Genomic DNA, 15637 nt, shown 5'->3' on the forward strand with positions numbered 1-15637 from the left:
GACGCCCAGAATTTTGTGCTTTTCATCAAAATAGCTTGCACAACCACTCCGAAGATGTCTCTGTCTTCGTCCCTGGAACCTGGGAATATGTATTTTACATGGTGAAAGGGATTTTGCAGATGGGATTAAAGTGAGGCCCTTGAGATGAGGCCCTGCATTATCGAGGTGAACTAGAACGGTTGGGTTCTTAAAATCTGAGAAGCTTTCCCATCTGTGCTCAGAGGGAAACATGACCCCACAGGGGTCACAAAAGTGGAACCCGTTCATTGTTGGCTTTGAAGAGTCACGAGCCAAGAAGGTGGCCTCTAGAAGGTGGTAAAGGTAGAAAACAAAATAAAACAAAAACACATATTTTCCCCTGGAGACTCCAGAGAGGAACCCAGCCTTGTCAACACCATGTTAGCCCAGTGACACCTGTGTTGGACTTCTGACCGCCCGACGGTAAGATAGTAAGTTGGTGCTTTTAAGCCACTAAGTTTGATGGCAATTTGTTACAGCAGCAATAGACAAAAGTGACACAAGAGTGAATTTGCAGAGTTTTGCAGAGAGATTTATAAAAGCTCATGACGACGGTACCCACGTGGGTGAGGCATGGCTATTTACCGGGCTGTTCTCTGGCTTCTCTGGTGGCAAGCTTCCTCACCCATGGCCTCGTAACACTGGTATGTGGAGGGAACTCTTGGGTTTTTCTTGCATTTGGTCGGCACCCTCCTCAGTCCTGCGAAACCAAATACAGAGAAACAAGACAGAAATGAATTGAAAGCACACTCTTCCAAGGCTCCTGAGGGGCTGGATTTTGAAAGCAGTATTATCTCAATTCTCTCAACATTTAGTAAAGTCTTGCTTGAATACGCCAACCTTGTCACTGCTGAGCTTTGCGGTCTCAGGGAAGGCCTGTGGTTTGCATTTGAGAAGAAATACTAAAAACAGAGCCGGTCAGCTGTACTCTACACAAAATATGGCAACAGGGGAAAAGCAAAGGGGATTCTTGAACAAAAGATCACGAGAGAGGCAAGAGTTAGGACCAGACTTTGGTCTTTGGAAGAGAGTCGCTGTCCTCCAAGTTGCCCATGGAGCACCTCTTTGGCCTCCGTCATATAGAAACAATGTTCACACCTTAACACTGAAGGCTTTGGGGGCTTTGAACTGGACTCTGAAAAAGCACATACTCCTCTTCCCAGAACTGTTTCTCTTTCTTAAGTTCAGCATTGCAAGTGATGGCTGCTTTATTCTGCCTCCTTAAAGCTACAGTGGATAATTTTCTCGTGAGATGACATGGAAGGTTATTGGAAGCAAACAATACGTTGCACTTGTGAGAGGTGTGACCCTAGTTGTGAGGGTCAGCCTGTCTGATCAGACCAACCACTGTATAGCCAATTGCTTCCATATTTCCTGGAAAAACCCAAGGAGTGGTTTACAGTGGAATATACCTTCCTGAACCAATGCATGTACAGTGGACACCCACTACATGGTCAAGGCCATGGAGCTCTACACAGTCTCCTGACACCGTGGCAACAGTTGGTTGGTCTGAGAGTGAGCAGTTCACCCAGATTGGTAGGTCAGAGTCTCTTTTCTAAGAATGTTATTTTGTTAAGTGGGCTCCACACCCAGCATGGATCCCAAGGATCCCATGGATCTCTCAAACTTGCAACAGATTAAGACCTGACCTGAGATCGACAGTGCCACCGACTTAACCGACTGAGCCACCCAGGTGCCCCATTTTTCTAAGAATTTTAGAACTGGAGAAAGAGCAAAAGGGGGAGTGGATGGCAGAGGACAACAGAGAGAGAAAAATGTTTCTGGAAAGTCACAATTGCAACAATTAAAACTCAAAATCTGTTGGAAAACGAACTTTTTTCCATCAGATGATGCTCCTGACTGTTTCCAACCGTGGTTCCCATCTGCTCCTCCTTAGCTGCATTCCTGACCTGGCGTACTTTTCTGCCCTTTTAATAAAATCTCCTTTTACTTATGTTGGTTTGAGTGGGGTCTGTTCACATACAAGCAGTGAATCCTGATACATAAGCCCCAGTGCTGTGGAACGAGTATGCGATGTGACAACATGGCTTTTGGGGGGACATGGCCTCGGCAGCCCACTCTCTCACCTGCCACTGTCAGTGCCTCATTTCTGTCAGCAAATATGCAAGAAGTAACCAGAAAAGAAGGCTGCTTTTGAATGCCTCTTTTAAAATGTAAGAGGGAGGGTCAGAGATCCCCTTGCTGGTCTCCAAAATAGCTGTCTCTTAGAAGTAAACCAAGGAAACGATTGCTTAGTCACAAAACCAGCTACAGGCAGAGTAGGTGAAAGCAGAAACTGACGAGCGGGCTGAATGCCAGAAAGGGCTGCCAACGGACCAGAATCCATGCGACAATGAAGTAGTGCATGGTGCCTTTGAAAATTAAAATATACGTGTTCTCCCTGCCCCCCAAACACACGGAATCTCTCTCTCTTTCTCTCTCTCTCCCTCTGTCTCTCTCTCTCTCTCTCTCACACACACACACACACACACACTCCTCATTCACTCTTAATGTTGTTTGTCCCACTCCGTCAATTCATGGGGGAGAAGACAGACTCTCTTGAGATCACAGAATGATCACGTGGCAGAGAAGTGGCTCTCAGACCCAATATGATACTAGATCTCACCTGAGCTAAGACAGGGCATAAAGCCACAATGTGCCTTGCTAACTGTTGGTTTCTGGCCCTGTCCCAGAGAGAACATAGAACACTCCCTGGGCATGGGCAGCAGCTCTCCTGTCTATCCTTGGCCAGCTCGCTTAAGCAACAAAAATGAATCCAAGGTGTTTAACCATCCTATCCATTCTCCTGCACAATTTCAAGACTCTGTTGTATTTCTAAAAAGAAAAAATTAAAGGAATGTAATTGTAGAAACGTGTCAGGAATATTTATTCTCTAGAGAAACTGAAGAGGATAGATCCCAAGTCTAAAATTATGTGTTCTTTACTACACACACAGGAAAAGATTTATGAGCCAAGGGAATATAACAGCAGATTTGACATTTATGCGAAAACATTCAAAATTGAAATGGTATAGGTCAAACCATGTGAAAACACCGATACGTTCCCTCCATGAGGCTTACAAGTGTGGGATCTGGAGTCCAGTGGAACTCACTTGAGCTGTCCTACTTACTAGCTGTGCACAATCCCTTAGGCTCTCTGGGTCCCAGTTTCAACGTGTGTAGGACAGCAGTGGGGGAGCTGGTGTGGGGGTGGGGGAAATATCAGCCTCACCAGCTGGCTGCACCAGGGGCTCTAACAGGTGCCCTAGCAGGTGTAAGATACACCTGCCAGCCCCAGGAAAGGGCAAGGAGAAGCTTCAGGCATTGTAGGAACTGAAGGGTCCTTCTTTTCTTCTCTTTCCTCAGAGATTTTTTAGTTGTTCTTTCCTATATTTAAGCCTAAAGAACTGCCCCAAGCCAAGAGGAATAGAAAGTCCTTACTCAGGGATCTTTGAAAGGGAAGATTAAGAAATCTATGCACGAGAGAGTTTCTTCAACCCAAACTTATCTGCAGTGTAGAACGTTTTCTCTCTTTCTCTTTTCTGGCATTCACAAAAATAAGAATAAGGACAATTTCACCTTTGTCTCCCGAGACAAAACAAAACAAAAGCCCTGTTCAGCTGTTCCTTGTTCAATCTAGATTTGCAGACTTGCCAGGGCTCACAAAACCCGTGTTTAAATTCTTCCTCTCACCTCCACCTCTGTCTGACCTAGCCTAACTCCACCTCTGCGAACGCCTGCCCCTCAAGATGATCATTCAGAACATGGCATGTGGGCGCTTCCAGAGGCTAAGTCAGCCCAGCCGGGCTTCCTGTGATTTCTGTCAGGAGGGAGGAGTCTCCTGTGCGTGTCTCCAGCCTTGTGTAATCTTCACAAGGATCTTCCACAGCGGTTAGCATTTTACTCACTTTACAGGTGAAGGACCTGTCCCAAAGTAAGTTGGAATAGCTTTCCCAAAGCCCCATGTCTGACTTCAGAACACCTCGAAGCCTGAGTAGTCCTTACAAAGAATAATTCACATTATGTCGTTCCTCTGCTAAAGACTTTCCAGGGTTTCACATCACACCTTGAGTAAAGTCCCAACTCCTCCTCACAATCTGCAGGACTTACCATGGTCTGGCCCCTGACTTCTCCAAACCAGTCTGGCATTGGCAATCAGGAATACTGACACAAATGGACTAGTAGGAGCAGATCTGGATAATATATGAAGTGTAATGTTTGGAATGATTTTCTCCACAGGGCAGAAATCACCTGTTTCTACTTTCTCACTATGGGCCAGAATCATTTGCATTGTTATCAGTTTTCCACAACATAATTTCTATCCGTACAAAGGGATAAAATATCCATCAATACAAAGGCTACCAAACATGTCATTCTATGTAATTAGGTAATCTCCAAAGGGTCTACGAGACCGTGCCCAGCACTCTACTGAAAGGACATTCAGTAATCTCTTGCATATGTCCAAGACTTGGACAACTTTTCCTGACAATAACTTTGCTGTACCTTGGCTTTTCATGTATTTGGGAGAAGGTTAGTGGCAGGTCCTGCTTTCCTTGGAAGTGGTTCAGGCTAGAGGAAGGAGATTGTACATTCTGCTGATTTGGGCAGAGATGACATTTTCCAAGTTCACAGCTCTGGATAATGCATGGTACACGATAGGCATGCGATAACCATTTGTGGAACATATGAATAAAGGAGTACAGGGTTTAGGGGGCTTTGTATCCCAGCTGTGTGTCATTTACCGGCTGGGTGACCTTGGCCAACTTAATTATCAGAGTCTCAGTTTCCACACTTTTGAGATGGAAAAAGTAACACCAACTTGGCAGGGTTTTTGTAAAGATTCAAAAGTGTTTATGGGGGTGCCTGGGTGGCTCAGTGGGTTGGGCCTCTGCCTTCGGCTCGGGTCATGATCCCAGGGTCCTGGGATCGAGCCCCACATCGGGCTCTCTGCTCTGCAGGGAGCCTGCTTCCTCCTCTCTCTCTCTCTGCCTGCCTTTCTGCCTGCTTGTGATCTCTGTTTGTCAAATAAATAAATAAAATCTTTAAAAAAAAGTGTTTATGAAGTACCACACAGAGTGTCTAGTATATGGTAGCCCTTCAGTATACAACATTTGTTGTTTTAAAAGTGGGTGATCACTTCCTCTACCCATAAAGAAACCACATATCACTTGCAAAAATCTAGTGGACAAATTTTCAGCCATGAGTTCTTCCTTGTTATTATCCTAATATTCAAAATCACACCCAAAGACAGAAAACCAAATCAGCAAATTCTTACCATCAAAAGAATCAACTATTTAAGAAAAAAAACAAAACTTAGCAGTGGAGAATATACAAAAGCAGACATCGTCAGTCCTGACAAACATCAACCCATGAGTAATTCTCTCCCACCCACTCTTCCCTTCCACGTTATTTTAAAGCAAATCCTAGACTAAAATTATGGAGGAGGAAAACTTTTCTTCACTTAGTTTTAATGGCTGGGGGACTTGTAAATGAAGTTGACAAATGACAGCTGAACAGGAGAGAAGGCATATCAACCTATTTTATTTTTATGTGCACAGAGACATCACAGGAGAATACCCAAAGGAGTGGTGAGCTTTGGAGACTTAATGTACCATATTAATAGAGGGGGAGGGGAAAGGCGACAGAGAGACACTTCTGGGAGAACAAGTGACTCCTTAGAAGTTGTTGGGGGGGGAGGGCATTTATGGAAACATGATGACTTTTTGGAAAGATAAATGGGTCTTTGAGGAATAGATGGGAGATAGTTCATGTCAATGTCCATCCAGGTACAGAGTCAATTTCTCCTCTCCTAGAAGAGATGGTTAGATTTGCTCCCAGGGAGGGGACCTATGACAACTGAGTTCTTTGGGAAGGCCTTGCTTTTAGACAGGTGGGATTTCAAGAACTCAGATGCCTCTAACTGGAAATAATTCTCATGCCAAAGTGGCATATGTTGGGATGGCGTGTCCTCATCCCCGTATCATCCATCCACAGATGAAATCAGCATTTTTGAAAGCAGCTCTGTATGTAAAAGAGACACTCGGAGGGCAAAATTGTCCAAAGGAGAACTGGAGGTGGGGGCACCTTCAGGAGATGCACTCCAATATCAGAAAATGCAATTCACGGTAAGCAATGGGTTTCGGAACAGGCTACCCCAAAACATGCATCTTGGCATCTTGGATGTTGTAAGCTGAAAGAGGCTGAGAAAACAGTGGGAATGTGTAGGTCTCTCTGACCTTCCCCCTCCACTCTTCCCGAAGCAGGTCAGAAGACCTTGTGTGAGAGGTGTCCTCCCCACACCCAGAGGAAAGGAACACCCTTATCTCTGAGACAGAGACAGAGGGGCACAGAGAGGAATCTGAATGAACAGGTCTATCTAACCTTCCCCTAGTTTACTAGAGCTACCTCACACTCCCTAACCTATCACATCTCTCCAGGACTGTGCCCGGGCCTTTAAACCCAGCTTAGAAATACTCAGTTTTAACCATTTCTTTTAGGTCTTCATTTCCTTATGAGGCCCCCTGTGTCATGTAAAACTTAAGTTAAGTGCATTTGTCTGCTTTTCTCCTGCTAATCTGTCTTTGTCAGTTTAATTTTCAGACCCAGCCAGGGACCTTAATAGGGTTGAGGAAAACTTTTTCCTCCCCTACATAAGCCTGGGAGTCTAGCGAGACATGATTTATATCAAGCTCCAGCAATCAATTACGTGTTTTTTTCTGGTCATTTAACTGGAAGATAGATCTAAGTCTGACAGGCCACTTTTATGTTCTTCCTAATTCTTCCTGGAGACTGGCCTCTTCCAGAAAGTATCATCTGAGTGGGGGCAGGGGCCTCCTCCAAAGGAGGTGCATTTGGGAGGTATTCCAGCCTAGGCTCCAGAGTAAAAGAAATGCAAATTCAATTGAAGAGACGCTAATGATTCCTCTAGTGTTGCTCCTATGGAAAGGAAGTAGACTCAGAGACTGGTGTCTCCCAGCAGTACCTTTTTTGGGGAGAGATGAGAGAAGTGAAGTCCTGGGGGGAGTGATGTAGAAACAACCCTTTAGAAAACTGGGGGAGCCTCAAAGTCAGGAGGTGCTGAGCCCACAAGCTCAATATAATCTTGAAAAATTAGAACCAAGAAGGTGTAAGAGGCAAATATAAATTAAAAATAAGAGGCTTAATTCTTCCGGCTGGGAAGAGGCTGACCCCTGCTCCCCACTGTTTACTTTCAGATTTTCTTTCTTTATCCTTTCAAACATATGTAAATCTTTTTAAAGGTTAAATAAGGCTCTTGCCAGTCTAGCAATTCAGGAGAATCTCCTCAAGGACTGGACAGCCAACTCTCTGGAATGTAATCATTAAGAAAAAATAAGGCCCCTTCCCCCATTTCAAAGGAAATTAGAAAATACCATGGGACCTGGGAAAAGATGGATTTAACTTGTCTCCTAACTGCAAATTGCAAAACCTGTCTGACGTAGTCATTACATAATATATAAAACAACAAGATTTCCCCGCCTTGGCAATCCTTCAGTGGGTTGCCAGTGACACACATCACATTCTGGCTTAATGCTTGTTTGATATTAAAATAGTTGCCTTCCTGTACCCCTAGGGATAAAAATATATTATATGTTTATAAAAAATAAAAAATAAAAAAAAATAAAATAGTTGTCTTTCTCTTCCACCTTTGTGTAGAGGTCTGGGTTGGGAGGGTTTTGTTTCTAATTATAGTATCCCAACAGTTATTTAAAACTCAAAGAGCAAGGTGACCTTGGGGTTCAAGTGCTTTTTCAAAGGCCAGGGAAATGGGAACAATTAGCTCAGACTTCTACTGGAAAGTAAAAACAAGAGCTGCAAGGGATAAAAATAGCATGGTTGTTAAATTAACATATTTTGGTCTTCAATACCCGTAGGTTCAGCACCTAGTTTTATCACTTACTAGCTAGGCAAGTTACATTCTCTGAATCTCTGCTTTCCCCTGTAATAGCAGCATAAATAGCATCTACCATAGAGAGATCTCATGAGGGTAAGGTCATTTAATCAGAGCACTCAGTCCGCGCCTTCCCTATGGGTGCATTCACTCATTCTTAACTATTCCTTTTTGTTTTGGGTTGTTTTTTTTTTTTTAAGATTTATTTCTTTATTTGACAGAGAGAGACACCATGAGAAAGGAAACACAAGCAAGGGGAGTGGGAGAGGGAGAGGTAGGCTCCCCAACTGAGCACAGAGCCCAATGCAGGACTCAATTCCAGGACCCTGGGATCATAACCTGAGCCGAAGGCAGGTGCTTTAGGACCGAGCCGCCCAGTTGCCCTTAGCTATTCCTAATGTATAATCTTAGCTTTTTGTAATAAGTTGTAAATGTTATTATAAAAATCCAAATTACATTTAAATGAAGCACTGAACTACCTTTATTCATTTATTTATGTATTTATGTATTTATTTATTTGTTTGAGAGAGAATGAGAGTGTGTGTGTGCATGTGCGCATGAGTTGGGGGGAGGGGCAGAGGGAGAGGGATGAAGAGAATCCCAGCAGTCTCCACGCTCAGTGCAGAGCCCAACAGCTGGATCTCATGACCCTGAGATCATGATCCAAGATGAAATCAAGAGTCAGATGCTTCACACCAAACTACCTTTAGAAAAAATAGCTGTTGAACTGTAACCCAGTGATTTATACTTTGTTCCAAGATTCCCTGCTCTGCAACAAATCACAAAGTGCGGTGGTGGACATAGCAGGAGAGATTAAGGTGAGATGCGGGGGGCTACGGACTGGGATTTTGACAGAATCATTTTTGGAGCTTTTTTTTTTTTTTTTTTTTAACCTGATTGAATCCCCACATGGCAGCAGTAGGAAAATATCCATTGTCGTGAAATTTGCACACATGCACACATACACACACACACGTCAATCACACACAACCAGTGTGCAAGTGACAATGGGCTCAGGGTTATTATATCCCTATATATCCCCCTGTCAGGGGGGAGAAAAGTCTCTTCCTTCAACCAGTCCAGTTTCTAACTATGGCCTATCTTACGAAAGAAGATTAACATAAAGAAATTTATTATCACATATATGTCTCATACACATAGGAGAAATTCAGGGATGAGTCAACTCAAAGAGGTGGCTAAAACTTGAGCTTAAAGGGGTTCAGTGGGTTAAGCCTCTGCCTTGGGCTCAGGTCATGATCTCAGGGTCCTGGGATTGAGCCCCGCATCAGCTCTGCTTGGTGGGGAGCCTGCTTCCCCCCCCCCTCTGCCTGCGTCTCTGCCTACTTGTGATCTCTCTCACTCTGTCAAATAAATAAATAGAATAAAACAAAAACAAAAACAAACCTTGAACTTAAATACCATCTTCGACTGAAACAAAGGAAGAGGGATGTTGGGGAAGGCAGTTAGGGGGAATGACCAGGTGAAGTACAGTAAACAAGCTAAGTTTTGTTATGCAGATTTAGGATTTGTTATACAGATTTTAAGTGCCTTCTACATTAATAAGAGTCTCTTAGGATTTAGAGTCCTCTTTCTCTTCCTGGTACAGAGAAGGAGACACCCTTACAAATGGATTTTCCTTTATAAATGTAAACATCCCTTACAAAAGGGTAACTATTCTGTTTTCAGAGCCTCTCCAGTGTCTGCAATCCTTATGCCAAAGAGGTATATTTAAGGTGGTATATTCTGGTCTCCTAAACCTACTTTTCCATATCATCTGACAGATGGCAGTCACACTCTGATGGAGAACTCTGGTGTGGTGAGTAACATTCCCCCGGGACCATCTCCATTAGTAAGGATGAACTTCTAGCTATGGGGGGTTTCCAGCGTCGGGAGACGTTTCTGTGCCACTCATAAATACAACTGATATTCCTCATAATTTCTGAAATAATAGGTTGGGTTTGTTTGTTTGTTTTCATGAAAAAACAGACTTATTTCTCAGAGCTCTCTCTTAAGTACTCCAAAGTCAGTATTGGAAAATGTTGACTATGGAGCCATAGAAACCTCACTAGGAAGTCAGAGCACCTGGTGAAATGCTCAGCACATTTGTCAGAGCTCCCAAGAGTTGATGAAAGAAACTTCATGCTCTGGTGGGTTTCTTCATCGTCAAGAAACCCCCTTACAAAGCTGTCTTTGTAAGGAGGCCATAGCTCTGGGACTGAGCCTGTCAGGCCAACTTCCAGGCTCAAAAGTAAGTGAGTCCCGAGCCTGACCCCAGCTGGAAAAGTAGAATGTGCTAGAGGAAAAATCTGGGAGAAAGAAAAAAGGCAACTCAGTAAATTGCCTGCCACATAAAACACAGATAGTTTTAGAGATAAGGAGGAAGTGTAGTTTCTCAGATCTAGAAATAGTGTTTTCAAGTATGTTCATCATAAGGAATCTGTTCCAAAGTTGGAGGTCTGATCCTCCATTCCCAAGAATTCTGCAGAGAATGTATGTGCACAGATGCCACACACATCTGCTCTGAACTAAATTAACATGTTCAGTGGCAGAATGAAATTTTAAGGCCTCAAAAATAGCACTGGTGGATAAGCGAGCTATTCAAAGGGGAATTTTTAAATGCCTGGGGTTGGAATTCTAAACTGCAGGCTAAAAGAGGATCCAGTGCTTACTACATGTCTCTGTCTGTGGTGAGCAATGAATCTTAATGGAATTCAGTCTGAGGATCAGGAGGAGGTACAAGTAATTCTGTATGTCCCTTTAGCCAGACTCAAAAATAATCATCATTTTAGTCACATATGATGCAACTGATATAAAAGCACTTCATTGAGAGATACATTTGTAGAGCCTCGTGTTAAAAAATAACTAAAGAGGGTGCCTGGGTGGCTCAGTGGGTTAAGCCTCTGCCTTCCGCTCAGGTCATGATCTCAGGGTCCTGGGGTCCAGCCCCCCATTGGGCTCTCTGCTCAGCGGGGAGCCTGCTTCCCCGCGCCCCCTGCCTCTCCGCCTACTTATGATCTCTGTCAGATAAATAAATAAAATCTTTTGAAAAAATTAACTAAAGAAGACAATTTAGGTGATACAAACAAAATTCATTTAACCCTTTATGAAGTGGACAGTCCTTTCAGAGAACTGCAAAATGGGGCAGAAGGCAACAAGATTCCAAAAATAAACAATAAAGAACAAGGAAGAGAGAAACAGAAAACATCTGATTGGCTACAGCCACATGGTCAACCTTATTTGGGGAAAGAAGACCCAAAATTGGTTTGGTGTTTGGGGATTGGCTGATTGAAAACACTACATTTCTGCTGAAACAAAGCATTTATAGGGACACAAAAATTACCCACATTTTGGTTTGCTGACACGGTACCCTCTGAAGGAGTGGCTCCATCTGGGGTCTAATATTGATTTTAACTCTAGGTAAGTGACCTTCCTATGACCGGATTCGAAGATATTTTATAATTGGTGGCAAATTTTACAAACTATAACCTAGAGTTATTTATACTTGTGACATGTTTTTTGTGTTTTCTTCGCAACAGAATACAAATATTTAAATCCTAATGAGCACGAAGTGGCCTTTTCTATATTCTGGGCAGGTGCCTAACCACCACGTCCATTATAAAATGCCCAAGTGCTAATTCTTCTTGCTGATTTTCAGGTGTTTTTTCTGATGGGTATGATGACATGAATCCAAAGAGCACAAAACTCACTCTGTTAGAGGGGCCAGGGCTTTGTAGACTTTCTCAAAAGGCCACAGAGGGAGGAGTAGTAACAAACCAACAACAGTGAGAATGTTGGTGCTGGCATTTAGGTTGCTATTCAAGGGGATTATTATTATTATTAAAATCCAGCTCTCACCCTGCTTTCCTTTAATCATATTGAGGCTTTTTCTTTTACTTGGTGAAAAGAGTTTCCACTGGATTTTTCCATAAATCATCCCGTAGGCTTTTAGCCTTTCATGAAATCTTTTGAACATGGGAATGGTGAGTTTTGCTCTGCAGGCTCCTCGGTAGAGACTAATAAAATTTCAAAGATGTGTAGCATTTATTCTATTTATTTGGAGACACAGGACCCTTTCCTTTATAAGTATTTTGGCCTATAGTATTTTGCTCAGAGTACAAGGCATCACTGTTTAATAAGCATTTGAAACTATTACTTTATATTATTGGCTTTTAAATGCCAGAAAGACGACAGACACACTTACAAGAAATTACTAAAGCAATAATTCGGTGTCAGTTTATACCAGTATCCATCAATGTCTAGTGTCATGTTTTTGCAGATTATAATTTCATTTGAGTCTTCCTTGATTATGACTATTGGGTTTGAGGAAATTCCAGGCAAAGGGGAAAATACAAGCAAGGAGTTAGCAGCAAAGTCCATTGGAGGAAGAGAAAGCTGTCCAGTTTGGCTAGAGGAGACAGGAGATATAGGACGGTTGCAACAAGAGATAAGGCTGGAAGGAAATTCTCAGAGGATAATTCGAGAGTTGAAAATCAGACTGAGATATCTGTACCTGATTCTGAGGGCAATAAGCACATGCTGAATATTTTAAAGCATGGAACTTGCATGATTCTAGCCAGACTTCAGAAAGATTAATAGACCAGTGGCTGCAGAAGAGAAGGGAATTAGCAGAGGGGAGAGTATTGGAGCCAGGACTGGATTCAGGGGCCCTGTTAAAGCCATTAGAACAGGGGCGCCTGGGTGGCTCAGTGGGTTAAGCTTCTGCCTTTGGCTCAGGTCACATGGCTCTCTGCTCAGCAGGTAGCCTGCTTCCTGGACCACGCCCCCCCCCACCCCCGCCACCAACCCTGTGGCCGCCTCCATGCCCGCCTGCAGCCTGCCTCTCTGCCTATTGTGATCTCTGTCAAATAAATAAATAGAATCTTAAAAAAAAAAAAAAAGCCATTATAACATTTCTACTTGGATGCCCTCAGCTCTCTTAAACCTAAGATCACCAAGAGAGAACTCACCAGTTTTCCCACCAAGTATGCTTCCCGCTTCGTCTTCTCCATCTGAATAAATGGTGCCACCACCCATCAGTCAGAAACTGGAAGTCGCATTTGACTTCTCCCCTGTTGCTACCCCCACACACGATCTGTCAAGAAGTCCTGACATTCCTACACCCAAAGGACATCTCTTATCCAACTACTCCTCTCCATGTTCCCTACCACAACCCGCGTCTACACCATGACTCTTCACCGTGATAACGGCAACATCCTGAAGGGTGTCCCTCTGCTCACATGCTGCCAATGGTCCCCAGAGAGATCTGCTCCAAGTGTAAGTCAGTATCACTCTGCTGCTTACAACCCTCCAGTGGTCATCTGTGCATTCAGAATAAAACCCAAACTTTTATCTTAGCCTAAAGTGGCCTGTCCTTTCTGTCCTCTGCATCACCCTCAGGTTTAATCTCTCTCCTCCTCTTACTCATGATGCGTTAGGCTTCCTTGTCACCCGCTCTTTCAAGGCTCCTTCTCACCTCAGATTCTTTTTGGTTTCTCAGTACCGGTAATGTAACTCTGAAAACAAAGGCTAGCAGAGAGCAGGAGGTCTCATTCCTACACCGTGACTCCCCCCACCCCCCACAAGGATATCTCGCTCATTAAATCTATAAATAGCTTTTCAACAGCCACATGTACAGATTTTTGTTTTGCAGTTGCACCAGCTATTGTAGACATTGACTGTAATAAAGAGGGTCCTCTTGTGGAGAGCCCCCAAATGGAAGACTCTCCTGGCTCATTTCCTCCCCTTTGTCTCTTTGGTGACATCTGGTAGACACAAGGTGATAGTGGGAAGCCAAGGGAGGGGTGAGATTTCTGCTGGAAGGTTTGCTCTGAGGCTGCATGGACTCGTCCCACCCCAACTCCAACACTGTTCCCTTTGCCAAGTCAGTTTCTCTAAAGAGCACTTGGTTCATGCAGGTGTGCCAGACTTCTATGACTTTATGTTATTGGAAAAGAATATAGGCCCCTGGACACGTATATGTCTCCCAAATCACATCCCCAACTAAATCCATCCTTAAGATTTTTGAATATATATATTCAAAATATTTTCTGTGCATATATGCATCAGTTAGTGATAAAAAAACTATCCCCAAACTTTGTGCTTTGTGGCTTAATAAAATAAAATAAATATATATTTATTTATATAGCATTTATATATATGTTTATATATATAAGCAGGGAGCCTGCTTCCCCATCCTCCCCCTCACCAAGGGATTCTATAGGTCAGGGCTCTGAAGTTCTAGGGCATAATGAGAATGGCTTGTCCAGCTTCACAATATCTTGGGCTCAGCTGGTTGGTCAGGAAGACCCTCTGACTTGATGTTGGATAGTGAAACCATCTGAAAGTTCATCCACTCACACTTGGCAGCCTGAGATTACTTAAGAATTAGAACTGCTGACTGGAGTGCTCCAATGTTAGGCCTGAGTTTTCACGTCCGAAAGAACACCAAGGAGCCAAGCACCGATGCGATCACACGAGGGTTTATTTGACTAGCTTAAGCTTGGGCCCAAGTATACCTGGCATAGCGGAGTAGAGACTTGGACCCCAAACCAGATTACAGTCAGAGTTTTTAAAGGCAGAGTAGGGGTGGACGAGGCGGTGGGTGAGGACAAAGGGGATTATGCATGATGTTAGTCTCCAAGAATTTTTGGAAGCAAGGTCTCCAGGACCTTGAGGGGCTAGCTATTGTTGGGAGAAAGGTTATTTATTATCAGTAGTAAAAATCTTCTCGTGAGACCCTTTAGATGTATATCAGTGGGCCATATGCTTGGGAATGACTCTCTACACTATCTTGGAGGTTTAGATAAAGTTTCCTAAAGGAATTGTTAAAGTCGACTTATAGGATCCTGGTCAGAGCTGTCTGGTAGGGGGTCGGTCAGGCTAAGATTGTCCTTAGCAAAACCTCAAGGCGAGGGTAGTTAAGTCAGTAGAGGAGAGCCACTCTGCCTGTTTCAAGGGCTTGTCAGTAGGTAAGGAATTTTAATGATTTTCTTCTGCCCCTGTGTCCCACTTCACCATTTGCTTGGTGGTGGTGGGGGGAAGCAGGCTAAGATGATAGGAACAAAGACGGAGCCATATACCAGCAGAAGGAAAAGCATCTGCACACCAAGGTTCCCTGGTGGGTGGGACAACAATGCTCTAGAGGTAAGGAAAAGCCTACTGGCTAGATACACACACACACACACACACACACACACACACACACACACACAATGTGTGGGAGAGGGAGAGAGAGAGAGAGGAATCCCAGTTAAGAGATCAGATACCACATGTCCTTACAGCCCAGCTTTAAATTTGTGTTTGTGTTTTACCTTTACAACAAAGAGAAGTCACTAGAGTCTTAACTGTGAGGCTAAGGATTAGGGATTAGGACTCCAATGTCTTTCTTTCTGAGGGAGACACAGTTTAACTCATGACAGATGCCAACAGCCTTCCACTGCTGCTTGTCCCCTGGTGCGCCACCACCTCCGGTAGGTTATCTTGACTTTTTTCATACTTACATAAATCATCCCTTCATGAAATTCTCTTAGGTTCAACGCTTCAGTGTGTCAGGGTTGCTCTGGGACCCTGAGTCCTACAGCCGTTTTGAGAGCTATTTAGTAGATAAACTAAACAGGGCTTGGTGATGGGTTGCTTGGGTGAGGAGTGGAAGTGAGGTAGCAGGTCAGATGTAATCCCCAAGTTTCTGTCTGGTGTAATTGGTGGGTGTAGT

At 43.6% G+C, this 15637-nt stretch overlaps 1 protein-coding gene across 1 annotated transcript in view; it reads right to left on the reverse strand.

The window, feature by feature from the left end:
- Positions 1 to 610: 610 nt before the first annotated feature.
- CFAP95 (cilia and flagella associated protein 95) overlaps positions 611 to 15637 on the reverse strand; it is a 171991-nt gene continuing 156964 nt past the window's right edge. The window contains exon 6 of the mRNA XM_059412322.1: positions 611 to 718. Within this exon, the coding sequence (XP_059268305.1) occupies positions 713 to 718 (6 nt within the window). The 3' untranslated portion in view covers positions 611 to 712. The remainder of the gene's footprint in view (positions 719 to 15637) is intronic.

This window comes from Mustela nigripes, chromosome 9 (assembly GCF_022355385.1).
Source record: "Mustela nigripes isolate SB6536 chromosome 9, MUSNIG.SB6536, whole genome shotgun sequence".
Taxonomy (NCBI): Eukaryota; Metazoa; Chordata; class Mammalia; order Carnivora; family Mustelidae; genus Mustela; species Mustela nigripes.